This window comes from Lissotriton vulgaris, chromosome 2_1 (genome assembly GCF_964263255.1).
Source record: "Lissotriton vulgaris chromosome 2_1, aLisVul1.2, whole genome shotgun sequence".
Classification (NCBI taxonomy): Eukaryota; Metazoa; Chordata; class Amphibia; order Caudata; family Salamandridae; genus Lissotriton; species Lissotriton vulgaris.
In genome coordinates, this window is record NC_141687.1 from 1746619040 (window position 1) to 1746641195 (window position 22156).

Genomic DNA, 22156 nt, shown 5'->3' on the forward strand with positions numbered 1-22156 from the left:
GACGACGAATCCGCGCCCATCACGAAGGCCTTTCTGGCCTCCCTCTTCAACACCCTGAGGGACGACTTCCAGACTTTGAAGCAAAAGCTAGCGGTTGAGCAGCGAGAACTGCGCAGGGACATGGACAGCCTGGGGGAGCGCGTGGCGGCGGTGGAAGAGGCGGACCAGACCCGCAGCATGGAAGTGGAACGACTCCAACAAGAAATCCTCTGCCTCCAGGACCAACAGGTGGATCTCCAAGCACACTCGGAGGATCTTGAGAATCGTTCCCGGAGGAACAACATACGGGTCCGGGGAGTTCCATTGAAATCGGAAGGGAACAGCATTGTCACCTACCTACAAGAGCTCTTCCGGGGGATCATCGGGGAACCAGGTGAATTAGAAATCCGGATTGACCGCGCACACAGGGTCGGCCCGGCGCACCGGGCACAGGCCCCCCATCCAGATATACTGGCCTTTCTCCCTGACTTCCCTCTGAAGGAGCGCATCTTTAGGGAGGCCCGAGTGCGTCAACCGATCACCTTCCGGGGAGACTCAGTAGCCCTTTTCCAAGATCTCTCTGCCATCACCCTGCAGAAACGAAGAGCCTTCAAGGTAGCAATGGACTTCCTAAGAGACAAAGGAGTACCTTACACATGGGGCCACCCATTCCGCCTCATCTTCAAATGGAAGGGGACAGTTCACCAGCTCAGATCCCTTCGGGACACGTGCACGGTGCTGGACATTGACCTACAGGAGGGAGCAGAACCAAGGGGGACTTCCCCACACCGATCGCCGGAGGGGCCTGCGAGACGATCCAGAGACGGTTGGCAGACCGTGCGGAGACGACGTTCTCCTAAATCCTTCCGGTAACCGGACCCCCTTGTGACGGCCCAAGAGCGAGAGGCGGCTGTGCAAGAGGTGGCGGACAACACAGTGGCTAAACAGTAAGGTGCTCCTATACAAGGGTTTGCCCTCATGCAATTGCCTCACCAGGGGGATGGGGTCGGGGTCCGACGAGTCGACCGCCGCCATGTCCTCATATACTTTGACACTCTACGGACCTGGACTTTGTCCCGATAGGCCAGAGACTATGGGAAAAGTTATGGGGGATTGTTCAGGGGAATACTGCGGGTGGGTGAGGGAGTTGGGGGGCTAGCTACTGCGATTAGGGAGGAGGGTTGGGGGGCGAGTTGGGAAAGTTGGATCTGGGGGGAGGGGGGAGGGGGGATGGGGGAAGGGTGTTCAGGGGAGGTTAACTACAAGGGTTCAGGGACCCTCCTGGTGTGGTTCACTAGAGGCAGAGTGTACAGGTCCGAGGGGTCGGCGAACTACTAGGGCACATTGCACTCCTTACATGTCCCACTTATGGCGGACTCCACGTTGAAGGTCCTCACCTTGAATGTAAAGGGCTTAACAACCCCGTTAAACGCAGGGCTGTCCTGTCTAATTTAGAAAACTCTGGCGCAGAAGTGTGCCTACTCCAAGAAACTAATTTGCTATCCAAAGACTGGCACAGAATGCGATCTAAGGCCTTCCCGTTCCAATACTATTCCTCAACACTAGAGAAAAAAGCGGGTGTGGCCCTACTGGTGGCACATCATTTCAAAGGGAAAGTTGGGGATAAAGTGGCCGAAATTAAAGGGAGATTCTTGGCTTACAACATTCAAATCAGTGGGATGGCAATGGTCGTAGGCTCACTTTACGCTCCAAACTCCAAACAAGAACCATTTCTCAAAGGGGCCCTGGCAGACACGTTAAAACCTAATACAAAATCAGTGCTGGTGGGCGGAGATACAAATCTAGTAATGGACGCCAAGGCGCTGGGACGCCCCTTGGCTGGGGCAGCTGCGCGCCTTATAAAAACCCCTAACATAACATAACATAACATGGACAGATCAGGCCATCGCCATGGGTTCGCAGGAGCAATCTCAGCGGAGGGAAGCCAGTGGTTATCAGACAGGGGATTTGTAGACCTATGGCGAAAACACCACCCTACCACCCCGGGCCACACCTTTTACTCCCACGTGCACCACACTTACGCCCGAATTGACCACTTTTTCGGTAACCCTGACATGACCCCCCTGGTGGATGACGTAGAGGTCCTTTCAGCAGCACTGTCTGATCACGATGCACTCATGACACACTTACGAGTTCCTAGGGTCGCGCAACGGAACGGTAGATGGCGCCTTAATGAAGCGCTCCTACAACATAATGGAGTAATGCAACGACTCCATGACCGCATTACTGAGTATCTGCAGGTGAACGATACCCCGGAGGTTACCCTGACCGCGGTATGAGGAGCGCTTAAAGCGGTAGTGAGAGGGGAATTAATCGCTGTAGCCGCTGCGGAAGCCAAAAAGAGGAGGGACAAGCGGCAATCCCTGTCCAACCAAGCACCTGAGCTAGAACAGGCTCATAGTCGAACCGGGTATGGCGCCAGCTCAAAGCTGTTAGGGCCCAACTCGTAAGTTTAGACCTAGACAGGGCGGAATACGCAGCCTTGCGACTGCGCCACACTTACTACGTAGGCGGTGATAAAACAGGGCGCTTGGTTGCGAGAAGCCTCAAAGCTAAGACCCTGCGTGCGAAGGTCTCCTCCATTCAAACCCGAGAGGGGCATATCACTCAAGAGGACGACCAGATCGTAGAGGCCTTCCGGGCATTCTATGCCTCTTTGTACGCGGCGGAACCGCCTACCGGGCAAACAACGGCTGAATCCTATCTCAACGAGACGGCAATCACACCTCTCGACGAAGCCACCAGGGATTCTCTCGACGCGCCCATCAGGATGGACGAGGTCATCTCCGCGATCGCGTGCCTCAAACCGCTGAAAGCCCCGGGCCCTGATGGCTTCTTGGTGAGCTTTTATAAAGCTTTCTGCCCCTTGCTAGCGCCAATACTGACTAGGCTATTTAATTCCTTCCAGGGCAGAGGCTCCATCCCCCAGGAAATGTTAGAGGTTGACATCGTGGTCATCCCCAAACCGGGCAAAGACCCGTCTCAATGCAAGGCTTACAGGCCCATCTTGTTACTCAACCTTGACCTGAAGCTATTCACCGGCGTGCTGGCGGCGCACATGGGCCTATGTTTGCCGGGCATCATTGAACCGGACCAAGCAGGATTTATCCCGAACAGGCAGTGCGCGGACAACATCAAGCGCCTGCTCCACGTCATTGACAAAGCCCACTTCAACGATTCTGACGCAGTCCTCCTGTCGGTGGATGCCGAAAAGGCGTATGACAGGGTGGACTGGGGATACCTCGACGCCGTCCTGGCACGGTTCGGGTTGGGCGACCGGTTTCGCACGTGGGTCGCTAGTTGCTACGCTGCCCCGCAAGCCACAATCAGTGTCAATGGGGTGCGTTCAAAGCCATTAGATATTCAGATGGGCACCAGACAGGGGTGTCCACTATCGCCCCTACTATTTGCACTATACATCGAATGATTGATCTTGCCCCTGGGGCGGAATGCACGCGTGACGGCGCGAAGCCAGCGACGGTACGGAGGTCTTCTGTCCCAGATGTCGCTGCCCTACCTAGGCATCTCCCTGACTCCAAGCATGACCCAGACAGTCGAGCAAAACTATACGACTCTATTAGCTGCCCTACAAAGCGACCTGGCAAGGTGGCGCCGGCAACCACTCTCATGGTTGGGACGGGTAGCAGCAGTCAAAATGACTCTCTTACCGAACGTCTTATACCTGTTCCAGACCATTCCTATAACCCCTCCAGTAGGCGTGCTCAAAAAACTGCAAGATAGCATTAAACAATTTGTGTGGGCCGGCAAACGACCGCGACTGCGTAGAGACCTGAACACGCGGGCTACGTTGGAAGGCGGCCTAGAGGTCCCTGATCTACTCCGCTATTTCCAAGCGACACAGCTCCGATATCTCTTAGAGTGGAACAGATCCGAATCGGAAAAGAGATGGTTATTTCAGGACCGAGCTATGGGCCAGATGTCACTGTGGAAGGTCCCATTCCTGAAACGGACGGACAGGCCCTCGTACCGTAAAAAATCGCCCATCACGAGAACAGTGATGCAGGTTTGGGACAAGGTGGCGGTCCCGAGTGGCCTCACCACTTTTCCGTCCCCGATGACACCTCTATTTGATAATCCGGCCTTCCCACCGGGAATGACCCCCAGGTCGTTTCCGCAATGGCGGGCGTCCGAATGCAAGGCGGCCGGCGACCTCTTTGATCCTGAGGGCTTCCTGCAAATGCATACCCTACAAGATTATTATACGCTCCCACAAATCCATCGCTTTCAATACTTTCAGATCAGACATTGGCTCACAGCGAAAGAAGTGCTGCCTCACGTAAGCAGACATCATACAACCTACGAGAAGTGGCTACACACGAAAACGACAGATAAACAGGCGATCACAGACATCTATAAGATACTCAGCCCACCCCCCCCTGTTGCTTGGTCAGCGGGTCAGAATCGATGGGAACGAGAATTGGGACGCTCCTTCACGGACAAAGAATGGCAAGACATATACTTCAGGGCCCATCACACTGCCCGGAATGTAGCCAGCAAGGAATCGGCTGTGAAAATAGCATACTACTGGCACCTTACACCGTCACAATTGCATCAGAGCAATTCGCGCAGGGACCCGACATGTTGGAGGGGATGTGGCCACACAGGGACACACACTCATATACTATGGGAATGTGCGGAGGTGCAGGAGTATTGGGAAAGGGTGCTAAGAGATATTGATAAACACTTTGAGACGGAGATCCCCCGATTCCCAGCGTACACGCTTCTCGGTCTCCCCAACGCCATCACGTTTCCTCTCAAATCGCTCAGGGGGAGGCAGATGGGGCTGGCTATGGGGGCTGCCACTCAACATATCCTGTCACTATGGGGCACTCAAAGGAAACCCACACACACGGGGTGGCTCCATAGACTCTGGCACATCATGGGTATGGAAAAGATACAAGCCTCCCTCACCCAGACACGAGACACATTCCTAGACACATGGCAGCCCCTGGTCTCTCTCCTATCAGATGAATTTGTTGAAATCACGTGCCCGAAATACCTCAGGGTGCTCCGACTACCAGACGACTTTAAGAAGGACGTAAGGTCCCCAGCCTGAACCTCATACTTTCTACATGCCTCAGAATGCCTAGCAGAAGCTTCCCTACCACACCGGGGAGGGGGAACACAGGAGGGAAAGTGGGAGGAGGGTGGAGGGAATGGGGACTGTTGGTTGTTGATGGGATTGTTTCGGGACATTGCAAACCAAGTCAGGGCCCTCACTCGCATTCAAGGACACATTCTATGAAGCAACTGTGAGACTTGCCCCCCAGCGGGAGGGAGGGGAAGACGTCTGACAACCGGGACCCCCTCGAAATATTGTAATGTCCTCTTGTCCTATGTTTGCTTTTTTGAAACTCAATAAAAAGATTTAAATGAAACTTGATAATGATCAAAGGCCGAACTTAAGGCATGTTTCATTGTTCAAGAATAAGGGGTTCTACCAGGAACAAGAAGATGCAGAATAATGTAGTAGTTGGTTTCTGGTGATTTTCAGCTTTTTCAAAGAAGACAGTGAAGTATCTTCCACAGGCTCAGCTATCAACCTGGTCCATGAGCTGGTGATGGCCTTCTAGATACTCACAAGTCACCTCGAGCCTTAACATTGTCCGTGAATTTGGCGAGGAACTGCAGATCACCGGGGTGGTTGGTTGACTTGTGCAGAGTTAATGTGTTTGTTCTTTTTTTAGTATTGTTGTATAGCATTTGAAGATGCACATATTTGTTTCGTTGTGTTGTTCTTTGTTCCTTCCAGTTATGTTCATGGTGTATATTGTCATACAGTGTTTTATGTGTGTTATTATGGGTGTATTTGTTCTGTGTGTCGATCATCATTATTCTGTGTCTTGTTTTGTTATTTGGAAAAGGGAGGAGATGTAATGTAATTGTGGAACGCTAGGTGTGTGATGTCTTAATGTGGAATACATACTATTTAATGGAGTTTCAGGAGCTTGAGTCAAGGGATTCAACACTTGTTTATCTTAGAATTTTATTTGCCAGCTGCAGTTGTCCTGCATGGCCTTAAGATGTCACCCAATAAACTACTTCTACAAACTGGAAGAATGTCACTGCTTCAGTCATTTACAACAGAAAAGCTATTAGGATCCAAGAACAACAGATGTGTCAAGATGACATTATGTTGATTCTTCAAGATAAAAGCAAAAAATGTTAATAAAACCTGATGGCAAGATAGATCTGACTTTCAGCCCTAATTCAAGAATCACATATCAATAAGTGGCACTGCTTGGAATCACGGCATAACAGAAGAAATACAATCTATACCATATCCACCAAAAAATATAACTGTATAGGGCCTTACTACAATAACACTTGAGAGGACGATTACTGGGGTTCTGCGCAGCAACAACTTCCTGCCACACAAGTATCCCATATGAGATTGCAAGACACACACGTTCAACTTCTCTTCATTTTCTGCTGAAGGACAGTTAGTAGTCGAGGGTATTCAGGGTTCCACTAACAGCCAGTGGATTGCTTATGAGCAGCCTTGGTATGACTGCATTTCCCAAGACTGTATGCTAGCCATCCTGCCTGATTCTGGACCTGTTGAAAAACCATACTCTCCTATTCCTGTAACTATGAAAACTTATGAGGAGATTTTAAATGCCTCACAAGCCATCACAGCAGAGCTCAGAAATGCTCTTGTTGAGATCTGGCAACCACAACCCTTCTCAAACAGAACTATTTCTTCTCTCCCCACATCCATGCATTACTCTGACACAGGAAGCATTCCTCTACCTTCTGTGGAAACTCATCCAGCCCCAAACCTAGCTTCTTACAGTACTAATTGTCTTCCTTATATAGCTTGTAGTTTACCGCTCTCATTTTCGATTTTACTTGTTGGTTAAATGTTATCAGAAAGACATGCCAGGATGAATTTGGGGCCATCTCCAGAAAAGTAATTTTATTATAGGTGAGGTGATGTTGCGACAAGGTGGTGTTGAGAACCATGTTTGAAACTCTGCGTTGGCTCAACATCCAGTGATTCTGAGCAAAATCATTTAAAATCTCACTGTACCCCCCCAAAAATGTGACCTTTTGTAATGTAACTGGTGCCTATGTAAAGTGCGCCAATACTTTCAGGTCGTGTTTGTGCTATATAAAACTGCAAAGAAGGCCTACTCTGTACCCATTCATATCTCACCTAATTATTCACCTTGTATTATAAAGTCAATCACGCTAATCGCCATTTTCATACCTCTCTCTCCTAATCCAGTCCATCTACAAAGCAGCCAATACTTTTAGATAATGAACACCAGATGACTGTCACAGCCCATACCTCACTGAGTCATACTCAGACACATTCTGACATCCTGCCCTGGAAAGCCCATCGGAGATTTCTCCTGCACTATTTATAGGAGCATGCTCAAAGACTCGCAATGCCTCCAACTTTTGTCTGGATGCCTCCTACCAACTTAACTCAATGTGACAACACCCTCTCAGGCCTACTGTGTAAAGAGTCCTTTTTATTTCCCCACCATCCAGAGCATAGGTGAGCCAGAACTATTATATGTTACAACATACCCAACCAATCTCACACATTTCAACCAAGCCCAAGTCTGGGATATCAACTAGTTTCTACTGATTCTATTTTCTGCCTAATTAATTTACAGATCTGCTTTGCTACACAAACTGTTCTCTCAATGAAACATGGTTCAACCCATTCTCCCAACCACTGCTTGACCTTATTACTCCTGTCAGTGCCTGCTGGTTACAGAATCTATGTCAAAACCGACTGAACAAAACTGTTGGTGGGACACCGCTAATTTTTAAAGAATCCCTATTAAAACTGGTGGTTGGATAGCACTCATATTTTAAGACTCTGGGCCTGATTTATATATCGGCGGACCAGGTACTCCCCGCAAAGGCCTTAGAGTACCTATACTACCCACATAATGGTCCGCCCGCCCAATTTTGGTTTGGTTATGGCGGTGACTACTCCCCTGGGCCACCAGAAAAGTGGCTATATGTCCACCCCCCTAATTAGGATGACTGGACATATAGCCATTATTTTACGGTCCATCACTGCAAAGAAAACGCTGGTGGTAAGGGACAGTAAAAACAGAACAATGCCCCCTCGCCATGGGAGTGCACTCCCATGGAGAGGGGGCATTTATTGTGTATTTTCAAAAAGAAAATCCTGTTTCGGATTTTGTTTTTTTGAAAATAAAAAAATAAAACCGTTTGGTAAAGGACTGTGTGAAGTTGATGTACCTCTGCCCCAAACAGCGGAATGCATTGGCAGGAACAACCGTGAAAGCGATTCCTGCCAATGCATTATAAATGACCGCACGCTAGATGGTCATTTATAAATTTGGCGGGCAGTCCCTGCAAGAAGGGGACGGAGTAGTCTACCCTGTCACCCTGGCAAAACAATGGGCTGTCTGCAGAGTAATAAATCGGGCCCTCTCTGCCTTTAAAATTAAGTCCAACACATGTAATTTATTCCAATGTATGACAACTGAACTAAATAACAAACTCTCACAACCCTGGAAACTCAAGTTCATGTCATTCTACTGAGAAAAAGAAAAGGTTACTTGCTTGTAGTCCTAGTTCTGCTAACCCACTATGAGAATGGATCCCGGACACTTCTTTTTAATGTATTTGCCCATATAATTATAATCATAATGTGAAAAAGTCCATATGTCCAAGCGATGATCAGCACTCTTTTGTAAGCCTATCCAATCCAAGGTTTTTCCAAAATGTAGGGTTTCAAACTCCAGAGAGACAACTTCATTGCAGCATCTGAGGTGCAAAAGGCTTAAAAACTGTCAAACACTGTTATGCTGAAGAGCAGCTCGCTGTGTGGGTTGCGGGCCTACCTGAGCTTACTCACTTGTTTACTAGTGACCATTGGGCAATCCACGTTCGATAGTACGGCACGGGAGTTTAAGAGATTTCGATGTTCACTAACTTTCTTTGCTCACACATCAACCTTGGTGTGGGCTTGAAGTCGGGCTCCGCCTCATGTCCGGGGCTTCACCTGCCTGTGATCCATTGTACTGGAAATTGACTCTTAGAGCAAATTCTCTTTTATTGTGATTATCTGGCAGACGCTGTTTCTACTGTTCAAAGGGACCTAGTTAGTTAGGTAGGTGGATCGTTTATGACTTCAATGAAGATTTCTAAAATACAGAACTAGAACTACAAGGAAGTAACCTTGTCTTCTGTATCATAGGATAATTACTGTTATACTAGATTAGGAAACTAGAAACATTCTTACATAGCGACTGTTGAACAGTAGAAGGAAAGCCAAAAGGTAACCAATTGAGACTCCTGACAGATAATCTAGACTATTTGAAGAGATTTCTAAGGGTATGTTGGCCGGCTCTAGCATTAACTTGTTTGTCTGAGTCAGGGCAATAGTGCCTTGTGAATGTATGCACTGATTGATCACCATGTAGCTGTTTCACAAATCTCAGACATTTCTGATCCATGATGTAGTGGGTGCTTTACCTCTAGTGTATATGGATTTAGCTATTACCGGAAGTGGTATATTTGCAAATTGGTAATATAACGAAATACATGTTACACTCCATCAGAGAATAGATTATTTGGATGAGGCTATGCACTGTTTAATATAACTGACAAATAGTTGCTTTGATTTTCTTAGCTCTATTTTTGTAGAAGTAAAAATGAAGTATCCTTCTAAAGTATAGTGATTGGAGTGAACTTTCCACTGAACTGGACATATTGGAAAACAAGCCATTGCAATGTAATAGGTCTCGCATTAGGAAAGTTTGAGCTATTGGCATTGTAAATGACAATTTTTTATTTATGTGTTGGTTTTGAAATTAGATACATTAATAGCATTGTCATTTACAATGCCAATAGCTTAAATTTTCGCAAATGTGACACCTATTGCATTTGTAATGCAATATGTGTTGAGAGTGAGTGAGTGAGTCAGTGAGTGAGAATGAGTGGGAGAGCCAGTCAGTGAGTGGGAGAGTCAGTTAGTGAGTGAGATAGAGTGGGGGAGTCGGTCAGTGAGAGTCTGGACAGTGAATGAGTGAGTGGGAGAGTCAGTGAGTGAGTGAGAGAGAGTGGGCGAGTCGGTCAGTGAGAGTCTGTTAGTGACAGTGAGTGAGTGAGTGAGTGAGAGAGGGGGAGAGTCAGAAAGTGAGAGAGTTATGCTATGCTATGTTCTGTTGTATTTTGTTATGCTATGCTATGTTGTGTTTTGCTATGTTTTGTTATGCTATGTTTTGTTGTGTTTTGTTATGCTATGCTATGCTTTGTTATGCTAAGCTTTGTTGTGTTTTGTTATGCAATGCCATGTTTTGTTATGCTGTGCTATGCTTTGTTATGCTGTTCTGTTCTGTTTTGTTGTGTTTTGTTATGCTATGCTTTGTTGTGTTCTGTTATGCTATGCTATGTTTTGCTATGCTATGCTGTGTTTTTTGTGTTTTGTTATGCTATGCTGTTTTTTTGTGTTTTGCTATGCTATGCTATGTTTTGTTATGCTATATTTTGTTATGCTATGCTACATTTTGTTATGCTATGTTTTGTTGTGTTTTGTTATGCTATGTTTTGTTATGCTATGCTATGCTATGTTTTGTTGTGTTTTGTTATGCTATGCTATGTATTATGTTATGCTATGTTTTGTTTTGTTATGCTGTGCTTTGTTATGCTATTCTATGCTGTGCTTTGCTATGTTTTGTTTTTCTATGCTATGTAATGTTATGCTATGCTATGTTTTGTTATGCTATGTTTTGTTATACTATGCTATGTTTTATGTTATGCTATCTTTCGTTGTGTTATGCTGTGCTTTGTTATGCTATGCTAGGTTTTGTTTTGCTATGCTATGGTTTGTTATGCTATGCTTCGTTGTGTTTTGTTATGCTAAGCTATCTTTTGTTGCGTTATGCTATGCTTTGCTTTATTTTGTTATACTATGCTATGTTTTGTTATGAAATGCAGGCGGATCGCCATCGCCTGCATGGTGGTGGCGATCCGCCCGACATCCTAATGGGCCCCTTAGTCTCTAGTGCTGTGTCATGGACATCTGTGGAAAAGTTGGATAGTACTGCTGTCTCAGCCAGTCTGGTGCTATCAGAATAATTTAGTTTGAGATTTTTACAATGTCATTATTACTGTTGGAATGAGGAGAGGGATTGGTGAAAAGGCATTAGAAATGGCTTGACCAACTGACTTCTTTACTGGTAATCTGGATGCAAAATATCAGCTTTTTCTGTTTTGACAAACTGCAAACACATTTAAAAATGATGTAGCCCACGCTTCGCAGACATTTCTAAATTTTGATGGCATTTTCTTCTGAAACAAAACAAAGTTGTGGATGGTACAGATAATGTTCAAGGTAAATCCAATTAAGAAGGAAGACCACCCTCTCCCCCCCAGTCCTAATGCAAAGGTCCCCTGATGGGCTGGAATAATGGTAAATCTCCATGGCATCATCAGAAGAGTATTACTACTGTTAAATCTCTTGGTCTCTCACTTAACTCTTTGGGTCATCTCAAGGTTCATGTTAAAGTCAGGGCTCAGAGAACTTGATGCCAACTTAAACGGATATCGAACAAGAGACATTTCATATTCTTACTGAACATTCCTGACACCTGAACTATTCTGTTTAGGTGACAAAGCCTCTTCAGAGACACTTAAATGGAATGATACAAACTTCCAACCTATCTGCATTCCATCCCAATTTATACAAGTCTTTAAAGAATTTTCTTTGTAACCTAATGTTTAATATTTCTGTAATTCTAGCATTCTGCCCCAATCCAGCATCATAAAACTTCAAAGAATTGCAGACAATGATTCTTGTCAGAAATAACTGTGCAAACGCCCTTCTCATGTGACGCCCTACAGCGTGACTAGCCCACTTCAAAGCTATCCTTCATTCCGCTGGTTGTCTTATCTCTATCAACAAAACATATTACTATGTCCTGTTCTTGACTGTCTCAGATGGATTGGATACCTATGAATTTGCCAAATATTTTAAAAACAGCATGCATTATCTATACAGCTGTCCACATGAAACCCCCCAGTTCTTTCTCACAAGCACTAAACAAACTCTAATGGCATTAAGGAACTGGGGAGTAAAACCATTCTACTTACAGAAACTGCTAAGTTCAGACAAAGGATCACTCTCAAACTTTCATTTCTGGACAGTGCAGGGAATATTTAATTCGAACATTGCCATCACTGAAAGTAATCGAAGATCTTTCAGGGCAGGTTTTATGTGGTTCCTCCTTCACAAACGCCGCTATATTTTAAAAGCCTAATTTCAGAGCAGTTCCATCCTATTTATACATTTCTTTGAAAGTCTGGTGCAGATCATGTGTTTGAAGCCCAGAAACCAGGGCTTGATCATTTCTACCCTATTTGAACCAAGACCAGGGCTCCAAAAACACATATGTTCGAGAAATTATTTTTGTTAAGGACAAACTGGCGCTAACTGTAGATTTTTGCAACAATATTTGCAAAATAATTTGCACACCTGATGTACAAAATATTTCTGATATTATGGAAAATCAAAGTATCAAAACCAGAGTGACACAAGAGATATTGTGCGCTTAACCCCTTAACTGCTGGGGCTTTCCCACCTCCAGTGCTGCTGAGCCCTTTTTCGGTTAGTTAGGGTTGTTTGGCTTAGGGCTCTTTTCGTACATGAGGTATCCACACTACATTTGTGTCCTTTGTCTCTAACATCCTGGGGATTCTAAAAGTATCCAGGATTTGTGGATTCCCCTTGAAGGGACAGAGAAAAGAAGCAAAATATATCACCATTTTGGGTTTTGGGGAAAAATAGGAAAAAAGTGCTCTGGATGAAACTGTTTTTTCTCTTCTAAATATGTCATCAACGAATGGTTTGCTGTGATGATGTCACCATCTTCCCAGAACTGAATTAAAAAAAACTAATTTTTACTACAGTTATTGCATTTTTCAAAAAGGTAGCCCATTTTTCCTATTTTTTGTGCTCTTAACCTATTTCCAGTTTGTGGTGGAAACTAGTGTGAAACCATTGGGTGATCCAGGAAAGCTATGGATTTCAGAAAAGTACACAAAAGTATGAATTTAGCAAGGGGTCAAATATGTAGATCCCCCAAGGTTTCCCTACAGAAAATAACTGTCAAAATAAATGAAATACAGAACATGAGTAGAAAAAAATGGTCATTTGTGGCAACATTTTCATCTGTAACTTTTTGTAACAATGGCTGATTCACTAAAGCAATATACTATTAAATCTGCAAGACCCTTCTGGTTGCAGGGATATAAAGGGTTTGTGTGTTCTCCAAGAACCCAAGATACGCAGACCCAACAACTGAGCTGCACTGTACAATGGTTTTTCATTCTGTACTGAGTATAGACCAATTCATATGGCGAAATATGTAGAGTGAAAAATTAGTTTAAAGGACACCTATGTAATTCTGAAATAGGCACATGATATGGAGTTTAGAAGCAGTGGTTATTTGTACATCTCTGAAGCTGTGGGAACCTGTACTAGCATATGATTTAGAGTGTATTTTTCAAAATATTTTGTTTCTTAATACTGACTTGCATTTGGAAGGCACAAATACAGCAAAATCCGATTGGTAAAAACAAATGCTCTACTATTCTATGCTATCACGTGTTGGCTGATAAAAAATGGTACCTCCATTGTGTGGATAGGCCTAGTGCCCACAACAGTAAACGGCCCAAAACACAGCATGGATCATCACATTTTTCCACTCAAAACTGACCCTTTCTATTCAAAGTGTGTAACTGGATTTTGAGCCCCAGCTCAGCTGGCATCTAGGAAAACCTAGCAAACTTGTACATTTTCAATAACTAGACCAGGGTGGGGTGACCCACTTGGCTCTCACCAGGTTTTTTTTTACCAGTAATCCCTATCAAACATCAGACTTTGACTAAAATAACTCATTTTCCTCATATTTATGTGATGGAAAGTTCTGAAATTCTTTGAAGAGCCACTAACGTCCTTCCACCCAGCATGTCCTCATGTCTCCCAATAAGAACAGTACCTCAATTGTGTGGGTAGGCCTAGTGCCCGCGACAGGAAACAACCTAAAATGCAGCATGGCTGAATCACATTCTTCCACTCACAACTGACCCTTTCCTAGTAAAGTGTATAGTTGTGGTTTTTGGGCATTCAATCAGCCGGCACAATGGGGAAACCTAGCAAGCTTGCACATTTTTAAAACAAGCCACTTGGAGGAATCCAGGGTGGGGTGACTTGTGTGACTCTCACCAAGTTGTTTTTAGCCAAAATCCTTTGCAAACCTCAAACTTCGATCAAAGAAATAAATTTTCTCACATTTCTGTGACAAACAGTTCTGGAATCTGCAGGGAGCCACAAACTTCCTTCCACCCAGCATTCCCCAACCCTCCCAATAAAAATGGTACCTCAATTGTGTGGGTAGGCCTAGTGCAAACTGACTCTTTCTTTGCAAAGTGGGTAACTGTGACATTTTGGGCCTAACTTAGTCGGCACCTAGGAAAACCTAGCAAACATGCACATTTTTGAAAACTAGACGCCTTGGGGAATCCAGGATGGGGGTAACTTCTGTGGCTTCACCGGGTTTTTTATAAGAATATGGTGTAAAGCATTGTGAAGGCATGCTTCCAAGAATTAAGAGTATAGCTGGATAAAAATTTGCCAATAGGAAGGATTAGGACAAATTCTTGTGACCCATTAATTTCAGACTCAAATGCATTTTCAATTCAATTTTATATTTGCCCAGATCGATTGGGATTTTTAGTCACAATCCTAAATTTTATGGCTTGCTCAAGACCAATGTAATTGTTCCTTATGTGACCGAAATACCTATTGACTGTGTAACTATTCTTGCACCTTGCCACGGTCATTAAGTTTTTTGCACTGATATTTATTAAAAATCCCCTCTTAACTCAACCTGGCCATTTTGATGGACTTTATCGTGGGACTACACAATCATGTGTGCAGATTTCTTTTTTCTTTTCTGTGTCTGATTGTTGTTGAAAAAAATGTTTTACAAAGGGTTTTTGAATATCAAAGATGTAATGTAATCATTGTTAGAAAAAGGACTCCCATGTAAACAATGATACATTTCAAATATGTATATCACAACAAGTGATGTTTGGTTAGTGACGTCCATAACACCAAACTATCTTAATTTATGAAAGTATTACACTCACCTCCTACTACCCAAGGTTCCCAATACTGGTTCCCACAGACAGCTGTAGCACATACCTAATCCATGATGCTTTCCCACACAGCCCTCACTTAAATATCAATAAACAAAAAACTTGAAGATGGTACAAAAGTAAGAAGCACTGGGAAAGCCGATATGTCTGGTCTTTGCGACCTAATGGCTTTGGCAATGTTTTTTAGCCTTGCTGCACAACATCTAAGGTGATATGGAGCGATGTTATGCAGCGTAGCTAAAGTTTAAAAAAAGCCCTTGATGAGGCTATCTGAGCCATTTCACAGGAGCGCACAGCACAACATAAGATTGGCAAGCTGGGTCACAAATAAGAAGTCTGCAAATGAGATTGACAAGCCAACCAGTGGTAAGCAATGGGCGGGCTACAAGCCCCTCTATTTTCTTGGTAAGCAAAATATGCCTTGCAACAGACAGCCCATGCACTGCCAAGTAAGCTCGACCTAAAACGGACAGAACAGTTGGTGCCTCAAACCTACCTACAGTTGCCATCTATTTGCAAGAAATTCTCAAACAACAATCTATTAAGCTTCCTTTTATGCCAGAACGCACGTTTTGGCAAGACCTGTTTTCTCTGATTAAATCAATTCCACCCAGACCTATATGCATGCGCTCCCTCTGACATATTATTCAAAACTGAACTGAATGTTGGCAGATGGTAACCCTACCAATAAGCAGCACAAAGTGATGGATACACAAATTTATGCCAGCTTTAGTTGAGCAGCAAAAAACATTCCTTGATATTTTCCTGAACTTGGTTATATCTGGTGCAACTTTTCTAACAAAATTATAATTTCACGTTTTTCTTTCATCTTCTAGGATTTAAAGGGGGATGGGGCTTTCTTTGGTAAAAAAAAAAAACACACACAGGGACTAATTCACAAACATTCATGTGCACCAAAAAGCAAAAAATTTTACCTGCAGAGGAAAATGGCAAATTGTGATTCACACAGTCAGCTTCTGTGCACATTTGACCGACTTTAAGCCGTAGTAAGGTTTAGTATTCACAGCGTAATATTAGGGCAGTGGCTACAGCCTGTAACTTGATGGATATTAACAAAGGTTCCCATTTGTTTTCACTTCCAATTTGTACACTTAACTTTGGTGATATTAAACAGGATCTGCAGGCAGCTTCTCTTCCTACCTGGGAAAACCACTCCTTAGGATGTAGGTGACAGAAAAAAAAGTTGTGATGAATTATCTCTTAAAACGGGCCCTTTCATGCCCTGCAATCTGCTGGTGGAAAATCTGCCAAACTGGAGAATAATTGGAAATCTATGATTTTCCTACCTACTGCTTGAATCAAATAAGAAATTGGAAATCTCAATGTTTAAGAGAGAACCAATGATGGGTATATTTTCAACGTTTAAAATTAACTTTGCCAAACAGCCCCATCTGGTCAGTGAAGGTAAGAGAGGAGCCTCCTATTCAGGGGCGCCCCACTCCTCTCTGAGCAGCTCAAAAACTGAAAAATAAAATGATAATAACCCAATGTTATTATCATTTTATTTTCCTGTACTGGCTCAGTTGGTTTACATTCTAGAGGTGGGGCGGGCCTGAGCTGGGCTGGCCGGAGCGGGGGAGGGGGAATGGTGGGCACTCTCTTGTGTGCATGACGGTTTGGCCATCTGTCTTGGGCTGGTCAAACAGTCATGAGCACTTAGCATTTCTCCAGCCAGCTGTAATGCACAGCTGGATGGAGAGCATGCCCAGGATCCCACTCCCTGTCTGAGCCCTGAACCAGGGCACTCAGACCAATCATGATGCTGCTGTCATGCTGGTGACACAAGGAGATGATGGACAGAGTGCTGAAACTTTTCACTCACCCCCAGTCACAGATCTGAGTTGAATCCATCATCATTGTTTAGCTCACTTCGTCACCTCAGTTCAGACCCAGCTATATGCAAATCCTTCTCGACCCTGTGCCTCATGGGCACAGTCCAGCCCGAACTGCCAAGCCACGTCTTCCCTGAACCGGAAACAAGCATCCTGGGACTGGTTTCAGGGTAACACCCCTCATCAGCCAGGCTAGCTTGAATCCAGTAGCAAAGTGAGCAAGGGACCCACGTCTGAACATAACCTGCCAACTTAGGGCGAACAAAGCAAACACAAGGAGAGGATGGATGGAGCGCTGAAACTTTTCAAACACTCACCCCAGTCACATATCTGGGTTGAAGCCATCATCATTGTTTAGCTCACTTCGCCATCTCAGTTCAGACCCAGGTCCCGTGCTCTCCATGCCACTGTAGTCAAGCTATCCTAGCTGAAAAAGGGGTGAAACCCCGAAACCGGTCCTAGGATGCTTGTTTCCAGTCCAGGGAGGACCTGGCCTGGCAGTTCGGACTGGACTGTTCCTAATGGGCACAGGGTCAAGACTGATTTTCATATGGCTGGTTCCAAACTGAATTGGCACAGTTAGCAAAAATACGATGGATTTAGGCCCAGAACTCTGTACTAGGGTGAATGTATGACACGGTTCTGCATTCTGTCCATCAATTATTGTTTTTGCGTCATGCTAGTGACAGCAGTGTCGTGATTGGCTGGGTGAGTCTAGGTGCTTGTGAGCTTCCGTGATGCTGGAAGTCAGAAGAGAAGAGGAAGGAGGAGAAGAGGCGGCAGTACCCAGGTAAGTGCTATATCTTTTTTTCATTCCTCTATCTCCACCCCACCACCCCCTTTCGGTAGCAACCGCCACTAATCCCATCAACCAGACAACAATGCTTTACACGCTCAATCCAGCACACCTGCTTCTGGCGGGAGACGATGTTCTCCAGCTCCTGCTCCTTGTTCCTCAGCTCCTTCTGTAGTAATGTGTTTCTACCATTGTGCTTTGAAGAATCCTGTGGGAGAGGAGCAGAGACACACATCCATATTGTCAACATGATTGAGCAGCAAGAGTGTAGCATTCAGGATATGTGAGGCCAGTGCCGGGAGTGACACCTTCTTGATCAGCGTGGCCTCCTGGCAGTAGGGAGCAAAAGGTGATACCACGGTGGCAACTGTGAACCTGCACATCAGGTGCCAGCAAAATAGTTGAGCAGGAGCAGAAAATACCAAGAATCTAAATAAGCCTTGGCACTCAGGTGCAGTGCTATTTTTTTAACTTTTTATCATAAGCATGTGCAAGAAAAAGAAAAACAGGAAAAAAAGAAAATATGCTGTCACCCAAACATGGTCGCTTCAAAATTACAATTACAATTTTTCAAAAACATTCACATATACCTATGTTTTTCAAACAATGAGCCTTTCAGTTGTTCCATGCATTTTATTAGTATTATTATTACTAATAGAGGCAATAATAAATCACTACCTAAGAAAGCAAAGGAGTCGTAGTCAGCTGTACTGTTACAATGTCACTTAAATACTTTATAATATAAACTTTAAAAAGAAGTGCAGTCAAAATGAATAGCCTGTATTTAAAGTTAATATAAAAAATAGAAAAACATAGTTTGAACCAACTTTGCAGCAGAAGAGAAAGGAACTATTTTAGTGGTACGTGAACAATGTGCACAGGCTTTGTGCAGTCAGTCAAAGAAAATGAGCCAATAGGCAAAGTGGCCTGACCACTGCCCTCTGCTGAATACTATTGTTGGTATATTTAACAGATCAATGGATGAAGCCCACTTACTAAAAGCTCCTGTATGTTTGTATGTATGTTATGTATGATTCTTCAGGAAAAACATTTAAAATGTGGGAGAGCTAAAGCTGTCCCAAAGGCCAGACCTAAAAAGTCCTGAATCACCAAAAACTGTGGTATTGGCGCACTTGACAATACCCTGGAGCACCTGCCCTTGTATCACTGACCTACATTTACCTTTTACACAATGATGATTGGCCTCGTAGTCTGAAACGCACAATTTACCTGCCGGGCAATAAGGGGTTTAGGGGACAGAGAACACTTAAGAAAAATATTAATGCCAGTGAAGTGAAGATCCCAGAGACTGACTAGGGACAGAGAGTAGGTTAGCGCACAATGACATGCATTTGATAAGGCGATGGCGAATAAGGGAGCAGCCAGCAGGAAAGCCCAAGAGACACGAAGCATAGCTAGACCCAGGTGCCTTACAGGGTTCTTGCAGGGCTTTGCCAACTCAGAAAGGCTTTGCATTCATTATTTGAAATTGAAGTTTGCTTGAATTGGGATAGACCGTAGGTCATTCAACATTGCCTGGACCAAGGATCAGGGAGTAATGGAAATATCATGGGAAATGAGGATAAGGTACTGGAAGCATCTGAAGTGAAAAGAGGAAGTTTTGGGAGAATAAGGGGTTAGGGAAGAAGAAGAAAATCACAGTTGGAATGAACGGATAAAGGAACAAAACACAACCTGTCCATTCTGGTCTATCATGACCATGCCCTTGGTACTGCCTACCCAGTGGTCACTGTGTTTCTCAGAATCAGCCTGGGTGGAGTTACCTTACCTTGCCAAGTAAACGCTCTTTCTCGATTTTAATCTGCTGCTCCATCTCCTCATAAAGGCTTCGCACTTCTCGCCCATGGTCTGTCTCTTTTCTGAAAAGGGGTAGAATGGCCATCAGGTTTTCATAGGGTTCAGGATAAGAAACAATTAGAAACACTCCTACACTAGAGAAATGAAGGTTGATAATGATGGGAAAGATAGGAAGTAAGTGTAACTCATCATGAAGAATTTACACCATTCTCTTCCAGTTGCATCTTACCCTTTAACTTCCCTGCATGATTATTGCAGTGCACACATCCGCAGACATGGATTTCATGACAATGTGCATGTTGTGATTTCGGTCATATTGACTCACACATGGCTACCTCATGTGAGCAGTTATCCTAAATTTCATCACTGATGCCAAGAAATGTATTTCTATGCTATGACGTTGATTGACTATAGGGCAGGCAGAAATGGATGGGTTACATAGATTGAGAAGGGCTACGCGTAGGACACAGTAACTGTGCTGCACTAAATAAATCACAGGGGAATTGAATGTCTGACCATAAAGAGAGTGGCTCGATGAATGCTGTATGGCAGTGGCAGTAGTTGGGTGATTGTTGGGTTGCAGCTACTGGAGTCAGGTAGAACTCATCAACATGGATGTGCTGCAGGAATGTACTGGGAATCTGGGTCACAAGCACTGTTGTGATGATGTAAAGTAAATCATCAACGGAAAATGGCATTACAAAACATAGGATGACATAACCTGGCATGCCATGAATGCACCCAGTGATTGGAGTTGATAGTCAATGTTCCATTGCATAACACATGGAAACCTGGCTGTTTCATCTGGACATGATTCTTTTTATTTGTAACTTCAGTGAAATATGTCATCCCGCCCCAAACCTTCTCACCGTTTTAGCGCCTGCTCCATGGTTTCTTTTTCGTGATGCACTTCCCTGATATAGGAGGAAACTCGATACAGAAATTCTTCAAAATTGGCAAGAAGCTCCGGTCGATCCTTCCGAAGCCGGGCCCAGAGCTCCCTCACTTCTCTCTGACTAGGAACAAAACGAAAAAGTAAAGGTGGGCTCATTTGGATCGCCTTCTTGGCTGCATCTTCTTACAGTAAACACTCCTCTACACATTGCACTGAAGATTTCTGTCAGAAAATTACAATAGAGGTTTGGGAGATTTCTTATTCGACTAGCATCTGCACATTCAGAACCACTAACCCAATACCATGGATCACTACTTTAAAAGAAGCCTTCAGTTACAAGGGCAAGTGCATTCTTGATCTATCGTGGTGATGGAATCACCAAGAGTGCTGACGGGCTCTGCAGCTCCTAAATGTCCACCCGCTTGACTCAGGCACTGGAAATGTGGATCCAACTCTTGGGCGCTCTGCCTGTCTTGACTTTAGCCCTCTCTTCATCTGCTACCCCTTTCTTTCTCGCATCTCTCCAATGCTTTGACATATGTGAAAGGTGAGAGGTTGGTGCTATACAAACATACACAATACATACATTAAACAAATTAATAGCACCTTCAAAGGACATAACCTCACAGCACCTTTAAGGAGACGATTTCGAGGGCTATTTAGAGATGGAGTGTGATGGGAACCCCGAAATGTCTGGAAGAGACGCATGGACTAGCCTGGCACTCTTCCGTCGCTCCCATGTGAGCCATGGCACTGACTGAAATTAGAGCACTTAAATCGATACTTCTTCCAGCACCTCCTACTGTTCTCCTCTATGTCTTGGCCAGATGCTGCCAACACAGCAGAAAAGTGCTAACTAATATTGGCTTACAAAAATCCTCTTAATCTCAGGTGGGAGGATTTTGCACTTCAACACAAGTGGACTCTTGGCAGGGTTTAGAACTCAATGGGGCTGGCTGGACACTAATCCCAGGTGCTCACGAACAGGGTTGATAGGAATGTGTTTTCAGCTCCTTTCTCCATCACTGAGTGACTACATGTTCTTCAGTCGTATTGATGATGAAAGATACGGACTAGTGGTCCCCTAATGCATTGGCACTAAGACTGAACGCATATGCGCCGCTTATCCAGTAGATAGCTTCTTGTATTCAAGCACATACAGTGGCCTCGGTTTTCTGTGCTAGTCATGTCCCTTTGACAGCTTTCTCTTTTTTCACGAGACAGAGGTGCACAACTGCTTGTTTTGTCACCAACAGCTTCCTAAATCCTAAATGCTTCACAGGTGGGATATCTGGCCTTCCACCTGCTGATCCCTGAGACTTTGACATGGCAAACATCCCTTTTGTAACTTACTCTACTTTTAACGGGGAACTTATTGCAGCAGTAGTTGTCAAGTGCTGGACATAGTGGGCCTATCTTTTACATTCTTAAAACGAACGGATGGGTAACGCCTTCCAAAAGACACACCAACTATTCCAGAAAACAGTGGTCTAAAAACAACAGGCGAAACAATTCACAAGGTCTAAAAGGTCTTAAAAAATAAAAACCTTACTCAACCTAATCCTTTTTATGTCTACGAAAGCTGCCTCCCGGTAAAATACCTATTGTGAACTC

At 44.4% G+C, this 22156-nt stretch overlaps 1 protein-coding gene across 6 annotated transcripts in view; it reads right to left on the minus strand.

The window, feature by feature from the left end:
* CRACR2B (calcium release activated channel regulator 2B) overlaps window positions 1-22156 on the minus strand; it is a 370935-nt gene that overhangs the window by 98037 nt on the left and 250742 nt on the right. For all 6 annotated transcript variants that reach the window (XM_086957751.1, XM_086957752.1, XM_086957755.1 and 3 more), the window contains 3 exons: window positions 20517-20663; window positions 19619-19709; window positions 17942-18037 (listed from right to left, as the gene is read on the minus strand). In XM_086957751.1, the coding sequence (XP_086813877.1) occupies window positions 17942-18037; window positions 19619-19709; window positions 20517-20663 (334 nt within the window). The remainder of the gene's footprint in view (window positions 1-17941; window positions 18038-19618; window positions 19710-20516; window positions 20664-22156) is intronic.